The sequence below is a fragment of the Stomoxys calcitrans genome, chromosome 5, assembly GCF_963082655.1.
Source record: "Stomoxys calcitrans chromosome 5, idStoCalc2.1, whole genome shotgun sequence".
Taxonomy (NCBI): Eukaryota; Metazoa; Arthropoda; class Insecta; order Diptera; family Muscidae; genus Stomoxys; species Stomoxys calcitrans.
In genome coordinates this window covers 91,241,770-91,258,128 of record NC_081556.1, presented here as the reverse complement: position 1 = coordinate 91,258,128, position 16,359 = coordinate 91,241,770, and the positions used below count along the sequence as shown (strand labels likewise).

The 16,359-nt window shown below is 39.4% G+C and overlaps 1 protein-coding gene across 1 annotated transcript; it reads left to right on the top strand.

Moving 5' to 3' along the window:
- Nucleotides 1–873: 873 nt before the first annotated feature.
- Nucleotides 874–14,400, top strand: LOC106091875 (ATP-binding cassette sub-family G member 1). The gene is made up of 8 exons (XM_013258562.2): nt 874–1,142; nt 1,756–1,870; nt 5,975–6,310; nt 6,408–6,646; nt 6,832–7,085; nt 10,235–10,403; nt 13,560–13,816; nt 13,901–14,400. The coding sequence occupies exons 1-8, from the start codon at nt 1,022–1,024 to the stop codon at nt 14,261–14,263; spliced, it is 1,854 nt and encodes a 617-aa protein (XP_013114016.2). The 5' UTR covers nt 874–1,021; the 3' UTR covers nt 14,264–14,400.
- Nucleotides 14,401–16,359: the final 1,959 nt, after the last annotated feature.

Sequence of the window (16,359 nt, the reverse complement as noted above, 5' to 3'; positions counted from 1 at the left end):
TTCGGTCTCGGCTATAAAAAGGAGGCCCGTTATCATTGAGCTTCAACTTGAATCGGACTGTACTCATTGATAGGGGAGAAGTTTGCCCCTGTTCCTTAGTGGAATGTTCATGGGCTAAATTTGCAAATTAGCATTGAGTTGTGTTAGGCCCTTCGACATTCTTCTTCAATTTGGCTCAGATCGGTCCAGATTTGGATATAGCTGCCATATAGACCGATCTCTCGATTTTAAGTCTTGGCCCCATAAAAGGCCTATTTATAATTCGATTTTGCCGAAATTTGACCCTGTGACTTATGTTAGGCTTTTCGACATCCGTGTCGTATATCATTCAGATCGGTCTATATTTGGATATAGCTACCAAAAAGACCAATATTTTGGTCGGACCATATTCCGATAAAGCTGATCTGGGGCATAAATTATACATTTTACATCGAATTATGAAGAAACATGGTTTACATAAATTCCATAGATGGTGGGTATCCAAAGTTCGTCCCGGCCAAACTTAACGCCTTTTTACTGGTTTTTACTTTTTTTTTTAATAACAGACCAAAGCCTTTTGTGACAATCGGACCCATTAATCCTACGTTGGTACTAACTCATCTATCACACTATTATAATCGTGAGAATGATTTTGTATTTCTTTTTAATTTAGTCCCAAAAAAAATCGTTGTTAGATGTGAATCACTGTGCGGCTGCCACAGACATAATAGCCAATTTCAATAATATGCTGTTTTGTTAGATTTCCAGTTTTGTTGTTGTTGTTTTTTTTTTTAAGTTAATCATACAACGCTAAACTGGTTTAGAGATAAGCATGAAGTAGATGTTTGTTTTGTATGGAGCTATGTTCCGTTTTAAAATCATTTCTCTAGCTTAGCTTGCGAACGGATTTAAAATAATAAGACGCGGAATTAGTAAAAATATTTCACTATCTTCTGGGAACATAAATAAAATTTGGGGATTAGTACAGATATTTCAATTTCGGTAGAAATTTGTACTCAACGTGGTCTCGGAAATTGTGACAATGACAAATCGATCTAATACCGGTGGGGACCACACGTGGAGACTGGAACAATTACCCAGGAATGTGGCAGTAAACATACAATTTGAGGATATTACCTATCGAGTGAAAGATGGAAATAAAAGTAAATAAATCAGTGATGATCCTTTAATATTTCGGAAGAAGGCTGAAGTGTGCTTTAAGGGCTGGTTCTTTGTTCTTCTTTTCAAATGGACTGTTAAACTACATAGCAAAAATTACAAATGAAAAATGAAGTGAATTAATGTGTATGATAATTTTATCCTAAAACTGGAGACTGGATCCTTGATCCTTGTGTGTTATGGAAGTGTTGAAGTGTTTTATAACAATTACGAAAGCAGAATAGAGGACCAGTTGTAACGTATTCATATCCGAATGGATTCAAAACAATTTCAACAATTTGCAGTAAAATCCTTTAAAGTTTGCAAAGGCTTTGTATTGGCATTATAAAGTTTCTGATAAGAGATTGCAGCACTAAACAAATGCAGCTGTTCTACTGAAATTCAATGAACGCAACTCGTTTTAGGAGTGCTTGATTACGGAACTATTAAAATAATAAATGTCTGTCCACATTAGAACTATAAAATCATGCCCCAATAAACCAGTGTTCTATTATTTTAGTTTATTATGTGGTTTAATCAACTTTGTCATTTTCTATTGGATATTTATAAAATCAAAATCAATTTGTGGAATATAACACTTCGTTGCTTGTCTTTCAGCAAAAAATATCTTGAATGGCATAAGCGGCAAATTTCACTCAGGTGAACTGACTGCAATTATTGGTCCATCGGGATCTGGCAAGACGACGCTTTTAAATCTTCTAGCTGGCTATAGGTAAGTTCAAGTTTTTGGTAAAGTATTTGGCAGGACACTAATGCTGGCAACATTTGTGAGGTATGGTGTCATGTTTAATCTTCTCCACCAAGTGGTGTTGCTTTGTGGCATCCCATTCGGACACGGCATCAAAAACGGAGGCCCCTTATCATTGAACTTAAACTTTAATCAGACTGCCCTCATTGATATGAGAGAAGTATCCTCTGTTCCTTAATGGAATGTTCATGGGAAATTTAGTTTCCTTTATTTGGCCGGTTGGTTGAGTTTGGAAGTGGATTCTTTGACCTACATCAATAAAAAGTTTCTGAGCTAAATTTCAAGCGGAGAGCTTCATTCGCATTCAATAGACGTACGGAGTGACACAGCTAGATTGACATATAATTTTAAGTTTATCTCAAAGCAGATTGTAGCCATACTTGTTGTAATATCTGAAGCTTTCGCTGCTTCAGAGCTATGTTATCAGTGTTGGTTTTAAAGTTTGCTAGTAGTTGTATTGTAGTTGATAATTAAATTTGTGGAGAGCTGCTGATAATAGCAAAAACTGTCTACTGCCTGTTCGCGGTAGATTCTGCTGTTATACGAGCTTCAAAATCTTTTCAATAGCAGGTTGGCAGGTGTGTTGTTAGCTGGAAAGGTCTGCTACTTCATTTATGATGGAATTATTAAGCGGCACACTTATATACTATGAGACAAATTTTATGTAAATCGGGTAATAATGTGAATTAGAATTTGGGCATAATATTCCTAATTGAAATTATTTTTGAGCGCTTATTCTGGACAAAAAATAACCAAGTGCAAACAATGTATTTTGTTTTCAAAGCCCTCTTTTTAACATGATTCCACAACCTTAACGCGTAGTGTATTTTTCCATGGTTGAAATGGTTAAAGGGTAACAAGTACAAAGGCGTTAAGTTCGGCCAGGCCGAACTTTGGATACCCACCACATTGGGTATATATGTAAACCTTTCGTCATAATCCGGTGAAAAAATTATAATTTATGCCCCCATAGCAGCTATATCGAAATATGGTCCAATTTGGACTAAATTCGAAATGGACGTTGAGTACAAGTCATTGTTCAATTTTGTAGAACAAATATTGGTTTTTTGGTTGCCATATCCAAATATAGACCGATCTGAACCATACACGATACGGATGTCGAAAAGCCTTACATAAGTCAATTCGTCAAATTTCAGCGAAATCGGATTATAAACGAGCCTTTTATGGGGCCAAGACTTTAAATCGAGAAATCGGTCTGTATAGCAGCTATATCAAAATCTGGACCGATTTGGGCTAAGTTTCAGAAAAATGTCGAAGACCCTAACACAACTCACTGTCCGAAATTTCGGTGAAATCGCACAATAAATGCGCCTTTTATGGGCCTAAGGTCAAATACTTAGGTGTGATCTTGGACGGGAAACTGAATTGGAAGTGGCACATTCAGGAGCGTACTGAGAAGGCTCACAGATGTTGGGCACTATGTAAACGGGCCGTAGGCTCGAAATGGGGCCTCAATCCGAGACTAGTCCACTGGTTCTACAGGAGAGTGATTACACCAATACTTACTTACGCCTCAGTATTTTGGTGGACTGCTATGGAGAAAAAGGGCACCATAAGGATCATACAACAGGTTCAGAGAACATCTTGTCTTGGTCCTCATCGCTCCGATGAGGATCACGCCCACTAGGGCACTGGAGACTATTCTAGATATTCGACTCATTGACATACAGATAAAGTGTGAGGCAGCCACTGCGGCTATGAGACTTAAGGCGATGGAAGAATAGATCGAGGATGGGAGCAGTTCATACCATCGCGGTATAATCGAGGCGACGATAGGAAACCTGGAAGGAAGGGAAGAGGTTTCCGATCGCATAACTGAGATGAATGAGGACGTCGAGTGTGAACATCTTTACCGACAGTAAAATTACCATAAGGGCAATAACAACCAGGACGGTAAGGTCACGAACAGTCTTGCAGTGTAAGAATGAGATTAACACCTTCTTTGGGGGTTACTTTATATTGGGTTGCCCAAAAAGTAATTGTCAGTAATATAGTAGTAATAAAGTCGGCGTTGACAAATTTTTTCAACGGCTTGTGACACTGTAATTGCATTCTTTCTTCTGTCAGTTATCAGCTGTTACTTTTAGCTTGCTTTAGAAAAAAAGTGCGCGAAATTTTGTTTACATTTGTTTGTTTGGCGTCAATTTTAATATGGGTACCACATGTATTGAAAGAAATTCATTTAACAAACCGAATCAACGCTTGTGATATGCACCTTAAACGCAATGAATTCGATCCGTTTTTAAAACGAATCATAACTGGAGATGAAAAATGGATTGTTTACAACAACGTTAGTGGAAAACGTTCATGGTGAACCAGCTCAAACCACTTCAAAGGCTGATATCCACCAAAAGAAGGTTATGCTGTCTGTTTGGAGGGATTGGAAGGGTGTGGTATATTTTGAGCTGCTTCCAAGGAACCAAACGATTAATTCGGATATTTACTGTCAACAATTGGACAAATTGAATACAGCCATCAGGGAGAAGCGACCAGAATTGGTCAATCGTAAAGGTGTCGTATTTTGCCAGGACAACGCTAGACCGCACACATCTTTGGTCACTCGCCAAAAACTGAGTGAGCTTGGCTGGGAACTTTTAATGCATCCACCATATAGCCCTGACCTTGCACCATCAGACTACCATTTATTTCGATCTTTGCAGAACTCCTTAAATGGTAAAACTTTCGGCAATGATGAGGATATAAAATCGCACTTGGTTCAGTTTTTTGCAGATAAAGGCCAGAAGTTCTATGAGCGTGGAATACTAAATTTGCCAGGAAGATGGCAAAAGGTTATAGAACAAAATGGCAATTATATATTTGATTAAAGTTCATTCTAAGTTTTATTAAAAATGCATTTACTTTCATTTAAAAAATCCGCAATTACTTTTTAGGCAACCCAATAGTTTTTAGAGCTCACAACAAGCCGATTACTGGTTTAGGTGTATGTCCATTGTAGCATGGCGGGATTAATATCTGCACCCTCTTCTCAACCTAACCTAGCTTATATCAGGTTATAGACCGATACGGACTGTACTAGATACAGTTGTTGGAAATAATAACACTATGTGCAAAATTTCAGCCAAATCGGATGAAATTCGAGGGGCTCAAGAAGTCAAATCGGGAGATCGGTTTATCTGGGAGCTATATATATATATATATAAGGTTCTTCACCAATTTGAACCGTTCTTGGCACAGATGTTGGAAATCATAACAGAACACTATGTGCAAAGTTTTAGCCAAACCGAACAAAAATTGAGCATTCCAGGGGATCAAGAAGACAAATCGAGAGATCGGTTTATATGGGAGCTATTTTCAAATCTAAACCGATATGGCCCATTCGCAATCCTCATTGACCTACATCAATATTTAGTAGCTTTGCAAAATTTAAAGCGGCTAGCTTTACGCGTTCGACCGCTATCGTGATATGGACAGACGGATGGTCGACTCGGAACGTCGAGACGATCAAGAATATATGTATACTTTATGGGGCCCTAGATCAATATTTCGAGGTGTAACAAACGGAATGACTAGATTAGTATACCCCCATCCAATGATGGTGGGTATAAAAAGTCATTTAAAAATTATACTGATGGTAAAGGGTAAGGCTGATGAAGAAGCGAAAGACCAAAACCAAGTGACCAAGTAAGGATAGACATCTCCAAACTAGGTGATTGAATTTGGAGAAGGAAGAAGTTCGACTCGCTTGTGTCTTAACTATCACAGCAAGTAATTCTACTCGTCGAAATTTTGCAAAAATACTTTAAATATTATAGACCGGTTGGTATTGTTAATGGACCACATCGAACTATATTTGCATATAGCTCCTTTGTAAGCGGAACTACAGTTTAAAATTCTTGAGTCCCCTTAAACACGCAAAACTTACCTGATTTGGCTCTTATTAAGATGCAATACAAACCAATATCCTGAAAAATGTCTTGTGGCCCCAGACGGCTTAAATCTTATCTCCAATGGGATAAATTTATTAATTTATTGTTCTTATATTTGTTGTCAATTATTTGTTTTATTTATATTCACTGCTTCTTTCAGAATTCATACAACTTCCGGCACCGTAAGCATAAATGACAATAACAGCAGTACGAAAGAACTTCGCAAAGTTTCTAGATACGTTCTACAAGATGATGATTTTAGTCCCTACTTCACTGTTATGGAAACCATGATGTTTGCTTCACTTTTCAAATTGGATTCTAGCTACAGCAAGGAAGAACGTAGAAATGTTATCGAGACCATTTTGGATACTTTTCACCTGAAATCACTGGCTAACACTATGTTATCGAAAGCTTCGGGTGGCGAAAGAAAGCGTATTTCAATCGCTTTGGAGTTAATTGATAAACCTGCCGTATTACTGTTGGATGAACCCATAACGTAAGTGTAATAGTAGAAAAGGATCTGCATTCTATATGACAAATAAGTTTTCTTACCTTTGTAACTACTCTAAATATCCTTTTTATTATTTTTCCAGTGGATTGGATGAAGTCTCAGGCATGCAGTGTCTAAGACTCATGAAACAATTTGCCAATTGTGGCCATACTATTATCTGTTCTCTCCACTGTCCATCGGCCAGAATGATTGAGGTGTTCAACAAAGTCTATGCTCTATCCAATGGTGAATGTGTGTATCAAGGAACAGTGGCAAATATCGTGCCCTTCTTGAAGGAGTTGAATTTGCATTGTCCATTAACGTATAATCCCTTGGATTTTAGTAAGTCTATGATCAGGTATTTTTGTTCAAATTGGAATCAGTAGTAGGCTATGTTGAATAGAATCATATTTTATTGAATCACTTACAAATGAAATTCTGAGCAAATTAATAATTGCTTGTCAATGTAGCCCGCTGCGGATTCGGAAGTATGTTTTGATATTTTTTTACATACTACCTAATTTTAGTAATTGATGTCTCTACAAAATCGTATGGAAATCATCAAAAGAGCATGGTCTTAAAAATCGGTAATGGCAGTTGTTTCGAATGGTCCCCGGATGAGCCGGTCATACTACCACCTCAACCCTCACAAAGAATGGAATTTGAAATGATAGAAGATAGAAAAAAAGACAAATCGGGAAAAAGTGAACACATGTTGTCGTGGTGGCAGGAATACAGGTTGATATTTTGGCGTTTTACACAACATATGTGGCGTAATACTGTAAGTTAATACAAAAATGTCTCTGCTTCATATTTCGTCTAAGTATGAGTATGCACCAAAACGGACACAGTTCGAAACTTTACTTAGAGGTGAATTCGGGCAGAATTCTTTTGTCAGACTAAATATGGAAAACATTGACTACTATAGTGGAGTGATTCGAAGAGAATTGTTCGCTTCGAGAAAGGAAATCAGCCTAAGACAAACTTTAGATGACCGGAGAGATATGGCTAATTGAAAAGAAGGACCGCAGGCTTTATAGCAAGGCACGTAGTCAAAGGCGGGCGATTTATGTTTTTTACACACCAAAAACAGAGAGAAAAAACACAATTTTCGGAAATTTTTCTGCGAACAGGTCGATAGCGTTGAATGCGTCGCCAAGATAAAATATTTCTCTCTCTCCCCAAGTCCAAAACATAGCGGTGGTGGGATCTGCGATTTTCAAACATCAATGACTTAATGAATTTTTATCAAATCAAAAATCGCTTTGATCTCAATTGTTAATAACTTACGTTACGATCCATAACATAAAAATCCAATAGTATATACAAATAATGGGTCTGTGTGAGATGGGTCCGTGTGACTCCCCCTTACTCGGGTCCTTTAGGGCGTCAGTAGCGGGATCCCTCTGCTCATCTTCCAGATATCGGGTACTATGAGAGTGTTCAAAGACAGGTTGCGGACGGTTTAAGGTACTCGACTCTGGTAGATTCAGATTCTTCAGCACCATTGAAGAGATTTCGTCGCGGATCAACGCTTCGAATGAGTTGGCGCCACGGATGACATTTATAACATCGTCCAATTTATGGTGGTTGTTCATCGGCTCAGAGACCACGGATACGACAAATGGCTCTACACCCAGCCCTGTAACTCTCGGGATGCACAATAAATTGACGGTTGAATAACCTGGCACATTTCTTAGGATCAGTCACAGTTACGCCACCAAAACTGACTGAGATCCTGTCATCCCTTATAAAGGGATTCGAGAGTGACTAAACAGTAGACCACAGCTTGCATATACCGGCACTAAGTTACATTGCTCCAAGTGTTCCAGCCACAAATTCCGCTTATGTTCGTTGACTACCCTGTTTATCTCCAGATTCAGATCGTTGATTCAGGGATTAGTGGGGTCAGTGCAACGAATCCTACCACTCTTGTCCGCGAGTACTACTGCCTGCGCCGGGAAATTGGTCTGTCTTGGGGTATTCAACAGACTGGGTGCTCGTTAATGATGTCTCGGATATTCCTCTCGGTAACTAGCACATTCGAGGCGTGTGTCAGTTAACTGAAGCGGCGATTGGAGAACATTCTGAAGCCGACCCAATCGGCTTTCTACTGGTCGGTCGATGGTGAGGATAATAGGGAGGTGATCTGATTCCAAAGATATGACTGCACCTCCTCGTAATCTTAGAGGGGGCATCCCCATTCACCGTAAAAAACGTGGAGCCTTCAATCTGTTCTGCTAAAGCTATGCCCCTCGTTACCCAGGGGAAAATGCCACGAAAGGTGATGCGCATTAAAGTCTCCTAAAGCCAGGTTATTGTGACCAGACAGAAGGCCAATAATGTGGGGCCTGTAAACTTGGCCATTAATAAGGATTCAACAACCGACCGGCGCCATGTACACATTGTATGGCTCTATTTCGGCAGTACCGGACTTGACTGCTATGCTTATACAATCCATGTTGTAATCACTAGCGACAGACGCAGGCGAGATGGGTCTATACTGTACGGAATGGTATGTCACGAAGGTCCATCCCCCACCTACACTCCTTAAGCGATCCTTACGCTGCACATTGTATATGTGACAACTGTGCAGGCTGCGAGTGTTGGTCATAAAATCGACTATCTCCTCGATCTTGCCTCGGAGGCAGTCGAAATTCAATTTCAAGAATGATAAACTTCACGGCATTGTCCCGGCAATATTGGGGCTGGGGTGCTTCTGTTGTGTATATTACCGCACGGGAGAGGTAGATGTACGTGGCACTACACCTTGCCACGTAAGGCCAGAGCAAGGTCGGAAATGAACACACTTCATGCACTGGTTACACCTCTCCGACATCGACCGATGAAGGGGCGGTTCCGGCAAACTGAGAAGAACCATGGTCCAGGATCCTTTTCAATTCCAAGATAGACTAGAAGCGTACGGAGAAGGCACTCTGAGATGTGACTCTCTCATGATGAAAAAAACGAGGTACGCCTCAGAGTGCTTTCTGTGCACGGTTCTGGTCTATGCCGGAATTGAAAAGAACCCTGGACCATGGTTCTGCTCAGTTTGCCAGAACCGCCTCCATCATTGGTCGGCGTGGGTGAGGTGTAACCAATATTGAGGCGGCAGCCCTTGCGGATGTAGCACTGCATCGGGTCAATCCGGTATGGTTGTACGTATGTTGGCTGCCATAGGATTGCGTCTATGACTTCATCAGTTGTAATCAGGCTACAGATTTTCAACATTGTGATATTGATCTGAAATTGGGCACTTACATGTATTTCTTCAATACGCAAGTTGAGTTCTTGAAATGGTCATATCAGATATAGATGCCACCGATCTACCGCCATAGGCTCTGGAGTTTTTAAAAAGGCTCATGGATTATTCGATTTTGCTGAAATTTCAAACGCCGAGCTTTTCTATGCCCCTCGATATCATTGCCAAATGTTGTCCCTATCGGACTTTATTTAGGTACAGCAGCCACATAGACCGATCTCTTGGTATAGGGTCTTCAGGCAATAATAGGCTGATTTGTATTTTTCTCAAATATGGAACAGTGAGTTGTATTAAGCCTGCCAAAATCCGACTCGAATATGGTCCAGAATGAACCATATTTGGATATAGCTGCCATATAAGCCGATATTGCTTTTATGGGTCTAAGGCCCAAAGTGGCACAGCGGGTTGCTCTAGGCCTCTCGATATCCGTACCGAATATAGTCCACAGGTACAGGTAGCCCCAGTTTCCGAGTAGGTAGCATGCTCGGATTACCTATGCCGATTTTTATACTCGGTGTAATAATGAAAATGCATTATAAATTATCTACGGTGGTGGGAATTTATGTTCGGCCTTGCCGAACTTTGTTGCTTTTACTTATTGATATTAGGAATGTCCCATTAATACTTGGAGAAATAATCAACCTTTACATCTTTATTTTTCATTTCAGATTAATTTCAAATTAAGAATTGTTGCTCAAATATTGGGATCGGCCTTTATAGGACTTAGCTTTTTTGAATGTAGCCGTAATGCACTGTATAGCATATTTGATTTTAATCTCGTTGCTGCTGCTATACTGTTTGTAGTTTTTATATCTTTTGCTCCAATATTCGGAAGTGGTAAGTATTTCTTAGAAAGAATATCAACAAGAAAACAAGTAAGGACGGGCTAAAGTCGGGCGAATCCGACATTTGATACCCTACACCACTTTGGATATTCAGAATTTGATATGTAGAATTTCATAGAGTAAATCGTTGTGCAAATTTTTGAGATGAGGTTGATAAATCGGTTATCAAAGGCCTTAAGAGTGAAAATCGGGAGATGCATATATATAGGAGCTACATCTAAAACAAATTATATGAAATTCATCTGTCATCAGAAGAATAATAAGAGAAACCTTCGTGTCAAATTTTATGAAGATCGATTAACAAATTGCTAAATTATTGAGTATTATTCAAAATCGGACGAAAATATATATGAGAGCTAAATCTGAACCGATTTCTATTTAATAGCAATACCGGGAGTCATAGTGGAATCCTTTGTGCCAATTTTCGTGTGAATCGCTTAACAAATGACCATATTATTGCAATACTAGTCAAAATGGGACGAACATATATATAATAGCATTATCTAAATCTGAACCGATTTCTATGAAAAACACCGATAATGCCGAGACTTATAAGAGAATCCTTCAAAAATTTCGTGAGAATCGGTTTACAAATGACGATATTCTTGCAATTTTAGTTTAAATTGGACGAATATATATATGGAAGCTATATCTAAATCTGAGCCGATTTCTATGCAATTTATCGAATATATGGAGACTTATAAGAGAACCTCTCGTGCAAAATTTGGCGAGCATCTGTTTACAAATGACGAATTAATTGCAATTTTAGTCCAGATCGGACGAACATGTATATGGGAGCTATATCTAAATCTGAACCGATTTTTTTTCCAATTTAAATAGGTTTCGCCTCAAGGCTCAAGAAACTGCTTGTGCCAAATTTTGAAGACGATCGGATGAAAATTGCAACCTGTATTTTGTACACAAATAAACATAGACAGACAGACAGACGGACATAGCTAAATCGAATTTGAAAGTGAATCTGAGTTGATCGGTACACTTATCAATGGGTCTATCTCTCTTCCTTCCGAGTGGAACATTTAACTTCACTAAGTTATAATACACTGTACCACAGTAGCGGTGGAGGATATAAATACGAGCTAAGTTCGGCCGTTCCGAATCTTGGGTATCCAACACCATGGATACCACAACAAATTTACCCTTATTAACTCAATTTGTATTTGAATTATGTAACAATCAAATCGGGTATTGATTGAGGCTCCTATGGACTCAAGAAGTCATATCGGGATATAAATATTTAAGTGACTTTGGGGATTTAGTGTGAGTATTGCAGCCGATAAGTGTACCTCCAAATTTCAGCCAAATCGGATGAAAATTTTGGCTTCTAGGGGCTCAAGAAGTCAAATCGGTGAAAGGATCATATGGGCGTTACATCTGTTTAAAGACCGATTAATATAATACATGACACGGATGTTGGAAGTCGATCGCTAGTTTTTGTGCCAAATCAGCCTAATCGGGAATGAATCGAGGCCTCTAGGGGCTCCAGAAGTTCAAACCTGGGATCGGTTTATAACGTAGCTATATCAAAATCTGAACCGATATAGCCCGTATGGAATCCCCAATGCCTTACTTCAATAAGAAAATTTCAAGCGGACAACTTTATTCCTTCGAACGCCTTAGTGATTTCCACAGACGAACGGATGGGCAGATTGTCAAAAACATCAAGGTATATACACACTTTATATACGTTATAAGGTCTCAAATCACTATGGGATTGGGTATAATCTTCTTATATATAAAAATCAATTTGTGTTTGTTTGTTTGTATGTTCCTTATAGACTCAAAAACGGCTGAACCAATTTCCATGAAATTTTCACTAATGGTGCATAATGATCCTGTGGTGAAAATAGGGTAGGATCCTCCCTTACCCTAATTTTCAGAAACGCCAGATCTCGGTTATGTGTGCCGCGATTTAAGCGAAATTTTGTGTGCTCTCTAATGGTATCCTGAAAATAAAAATTTGGTATCCAAATTTCGGATGGTGTACCTTGAGGAGCCGCCCCACCCTATAACCCACCAATTATATATTTAGAAAAATCTCGACAATATGGGACTCAAATGAAAGGTATTTAAGATAAGAAAACGTATCTGATATCCAATTGTACGACCAAGTTTCTTGGAGTCAACCCCTTCCCCAAAACTTATTATAACAGACTTATTTACTGACCATGCAATATGGGGCATAAATAAAAGGTATTTGAGTTTAGAATACGAATCTGATATCCAAATGTGGGGCCAAGTGTTTGGGGGGCCGCCCTTCCAAAAACATCCCCAAAAGAGGACAAATTTACGACCATAGCAATATGGGACTCAAATGAAAGGTCTTTGGAAGTAAAGCAGGAATCTGATATCAATATTCAGGAAAAAGTGTCTATGGGACCGCCCCACCCCCATAACATCACCCATATAGGACGTATTTGCTGACCATTCCGATATGGGGCTGTTATAAGATGTATTTTAGAGTAGAACACGAATCTGACATATATATTGTCTGTACCAAGTCCCTGAACGGCTGCCCCATCCCCTTTCCAAACCGGTCATGTTTGCGACTATGGAAATATGGGGCTTAAATGAAAGGTATTTGGGAGTAGACCACGAATCTGATATAAAAATTCTGGTCCAACTGCCTATGGGACGTCCCAACCTCATAACAACGCCCAAATAGGATGTATTTGCTCATCATGACAATTTGAGTATTAAAGGGAGTCGATCTCGATATCGATAGTTTTTAGGGCCCATAGCCCAAACCGGACATATTTGCTGACTTTTGCAATAAGGAGTTAAATGAAAGGTATTTGAGATTAGAAAACAAATTTGATATCCAATTTTTAGGCCAATGTTAATATGGAGTTCAAATAAATAATATTTGAGGGTAGAGAACGATGCGATATATTTTCAGGACTAAGTGTTTACCGACCACGTGGGGCTCCAATAAAGATATTTGAGAGTAGAAAACGAATCTGAAATCCAAATGTGGAATCATGTATTTGGGGCACCGCTCCTTTTCCAAAACACCCCCCCAAAGATTACACATTTTGGGGCCAAGAGTTTGAGGACGCCTCATCTCATAAACTCCCTTTAAACCAATGGTAATTAATATTAATCACACTAATTTTTTTTTCTTTTTCAGTTCCACGTGATATAGAACTTATGAAAATGGAATACTTCAATCAATGGTACCGCCTAAGCTCCTACTTTATGGCTCTGCTGACATCCCAATTTACCATTTTATTTCCTATGACAATTGTTGGCTCTGCATTAATTTACTTCATATCAGGCCAACCGCTGCAGTTACATCGATTCACTATGTTTACCGTGTCCCTACTTCTGGTGGCATTTATGGCTTTATGTTTTGGACTGATGCTGGGCACATCGTTAAGAGGTGTGGTAAGTATGGGCATATTGATATTATGAATAAGACATCTTTCTAAGAACGGCACATGTGTTCGATTTGTTTTCCTTGTCTTACAGCATGCATTGTATATCGGACCTCTGCTTGCCGCCCTAATGACAGTTTTCGCCCATCAAACTGTGGCTGGAGACAGTAAGACAATGCTGCAGAATATTGTACTTACCATTAGTTTTATGACATATTCCTTGGAAGCTTTGCTGGTGCCCATACTTGGCATGGATAGGCCAGAATTCCCCTGCCCACCAGCTCAAATATTTTGCCTGACATCAAATCCGGAATATGTTTTAAAACTTTACGGCTGGTCAAATATCGATTACACCAGAGCTGTTGTAGCATTGAACGCATTTGCTCTACTCTTTGCCACTATCTCTTTTGTGATGTTAAGATATCGTCTTAACTTTAGAAAAAAATCCAAAAGTTAACATGTCAAACTAGAAGCTGCAGTTAACCGTTCCCTTTTTCAAATCTTAGCATCAAGTTCGAGATGTGATTACTTAGTGAATTTAAGTAGAAGTAAATAATATTTTTTTAGTTTTTAAGTCATTTTGTCACAAATATAATGCCAAAAAGGTACTATGTCTTAAAATGTATTCTTTTACTTACCATCTCCGGGTTGCTTGGGAATGGGTAATGAGCCGACGATCACCATCGATCGACCATCACCCACTCCCAAGAAGCCCATTTACTCATGATTTGGAAGACTAGGTAGTCAATTGAAACATCAGGAAGTGCAAATTAGCCCATGAACATTCCAAGGGCAAACTTCTCACACATCAGTGAGTGCTGTCCGATTCAAGTTTGAGCTCAATGTTCCCCTTTTCTTTAACATGGCAAAGTACCTCACATAAGTCGACAGCATTAGGAGGGGAAAACCACCACATTAATTCTTTTTTGATGTTCTCTCCAGGAGAACCCAGGTGTTCAGACATGCTAACTATTCGGACATGCTAACTTCTGCGTTACGGTGGCCATCAGGCAGGGGAGTGACAGGAAGCTCAATGCAGCCTAAAGAACGAAGCCTTTTTATTGGACGACCAATTGTTGCACCGGAGCAAGACGGCTATACAAACTCTGATGGATTTTTTCAATTTTCAAGACCCTCTCGCGCCCTTCTGCATAGTTGATTTGGATCCCAACCTCTTAGAAGAAGTATAACATCATCTGTGTAGCAGGCGGGTTGAAATCCCTCCGTGGCGTGCTCTGTGCCACTTTCATGGGAAAATTTATCCACCTGTTCCTTTGCATATGGTTTATCCAGTCTCTAAGGACCCGGTCCACCCGGTACTGGACTAAGAATTAGATCAGTGTGTCAGTCTGCACATTGTTAAAAGGCCCCTCGATGTCAATGCATACCGCCAGTGTGTACGTTTTCGCATCGAAGGATTCTTCTATTTAATGCCCAACCTCATGCAGGGTAGTCTCCACTAACTTTCCTTGACATAGGCAAGCTGTTTGTATTTGAGCAGTTCGGTGGATGTCCTACTCTTTACCATGGTGTCAACAATACGTTCCATAGTTTTGAGTAGGCTAATAGGTCTGTAGGTGTTTAGTGTCGCATAACTTGCCTTGCCGAGCTTAAGTATAAATACAACCCTTGCCTCCTGGCTGACTCGGCTGTGGACCTGGATTATTAGTCATAAGAATTATAATTAAAATTTCCCCAGAGTTGTCAACGCCAGATGCAACAGGGATAAGACAGGGATATGGTGGAGCATACCTAGCATCACTTTATCTGCCTTTCGACACTCCGACACCGCCACCCACGTCGGAAATGCAACGACTGGTGCGAAATGCAACACAGAGGAGAATTTATAGATATGACAATATGTTCGAAAAATCTAATCGATGCGGTTCTCCATGGAGCACTCCTCTGACCGTCGCTACATTAGGTTTGGAATAGTACGGTCAGTGCCGAATCCGATAAACTTGCGTAATAAATTAAAAACTAACTGGACAAAATTCGGAAGACTGTTTAGAGAAAGACTTGGGCAAGATAATTTAGATTGTCCAAGCATAAAAGACATTGACGACAATTTCAACAGAAATACGACTTCACTAGTGGGGTCTTTTTAAGATGGTTGCCCTCTTCGAGAAAGGAAATTATTCTAAGAGTAATAAAAAGCGCCCTCGGCGGGGACAAATCTTGGGAACCCACCACCATGGATGGATTCTTCTAAAAATTTATACAAACTAAAATTAGTTGAAGGGCATAATTTTATTCTACATACCATACTTCTGTCAAACCAACAAAAATTAAAGCTTCTAGGAACCGAACAAGGATGATCGAGAGACCGGTTTATATGGGAGCTATATCAGGTTATAGACCGATTTGGACCGTATTTGGCACAGTTGTTGAAAGTCATAACAAAACACTACATGCAAAATTTCGGCCAAATCGAAAAAAAACTGCAGCTTGTAAGGGCTCAAGAAATCAAATCAGGAGATCGGTTTTTATGAGAACTATATCAGGTTGTAGACCGATTTTAACTGTACTTGGCACAAATTGGAAGTAATAACA

Excerpts from the sequence above, each read along its gene's own strand:
- LOC106091875 (XM_013258562.2), top strand. The coding sequence starts at position 1,022 with ATGACAAATCGATCTAATACCGGTGGGGACCACACGTGGAGACTGGAA. Across the intron at positions 6,311-6,407 it reads CTGTTGGATGAACCCATAAC|TGGATTGGATGAAGTCTCAG; the intron begins GTAAGTGTAATA and ends TTATTTTTCCAG. Across the intron at positions 7,086-10,234 it reads AACATATGTGGCGTAATACT|ATTAATTTCAAATTAAGAAT; the intron begins GTAAGTTAATAC and ends TTTTCATTTCAG.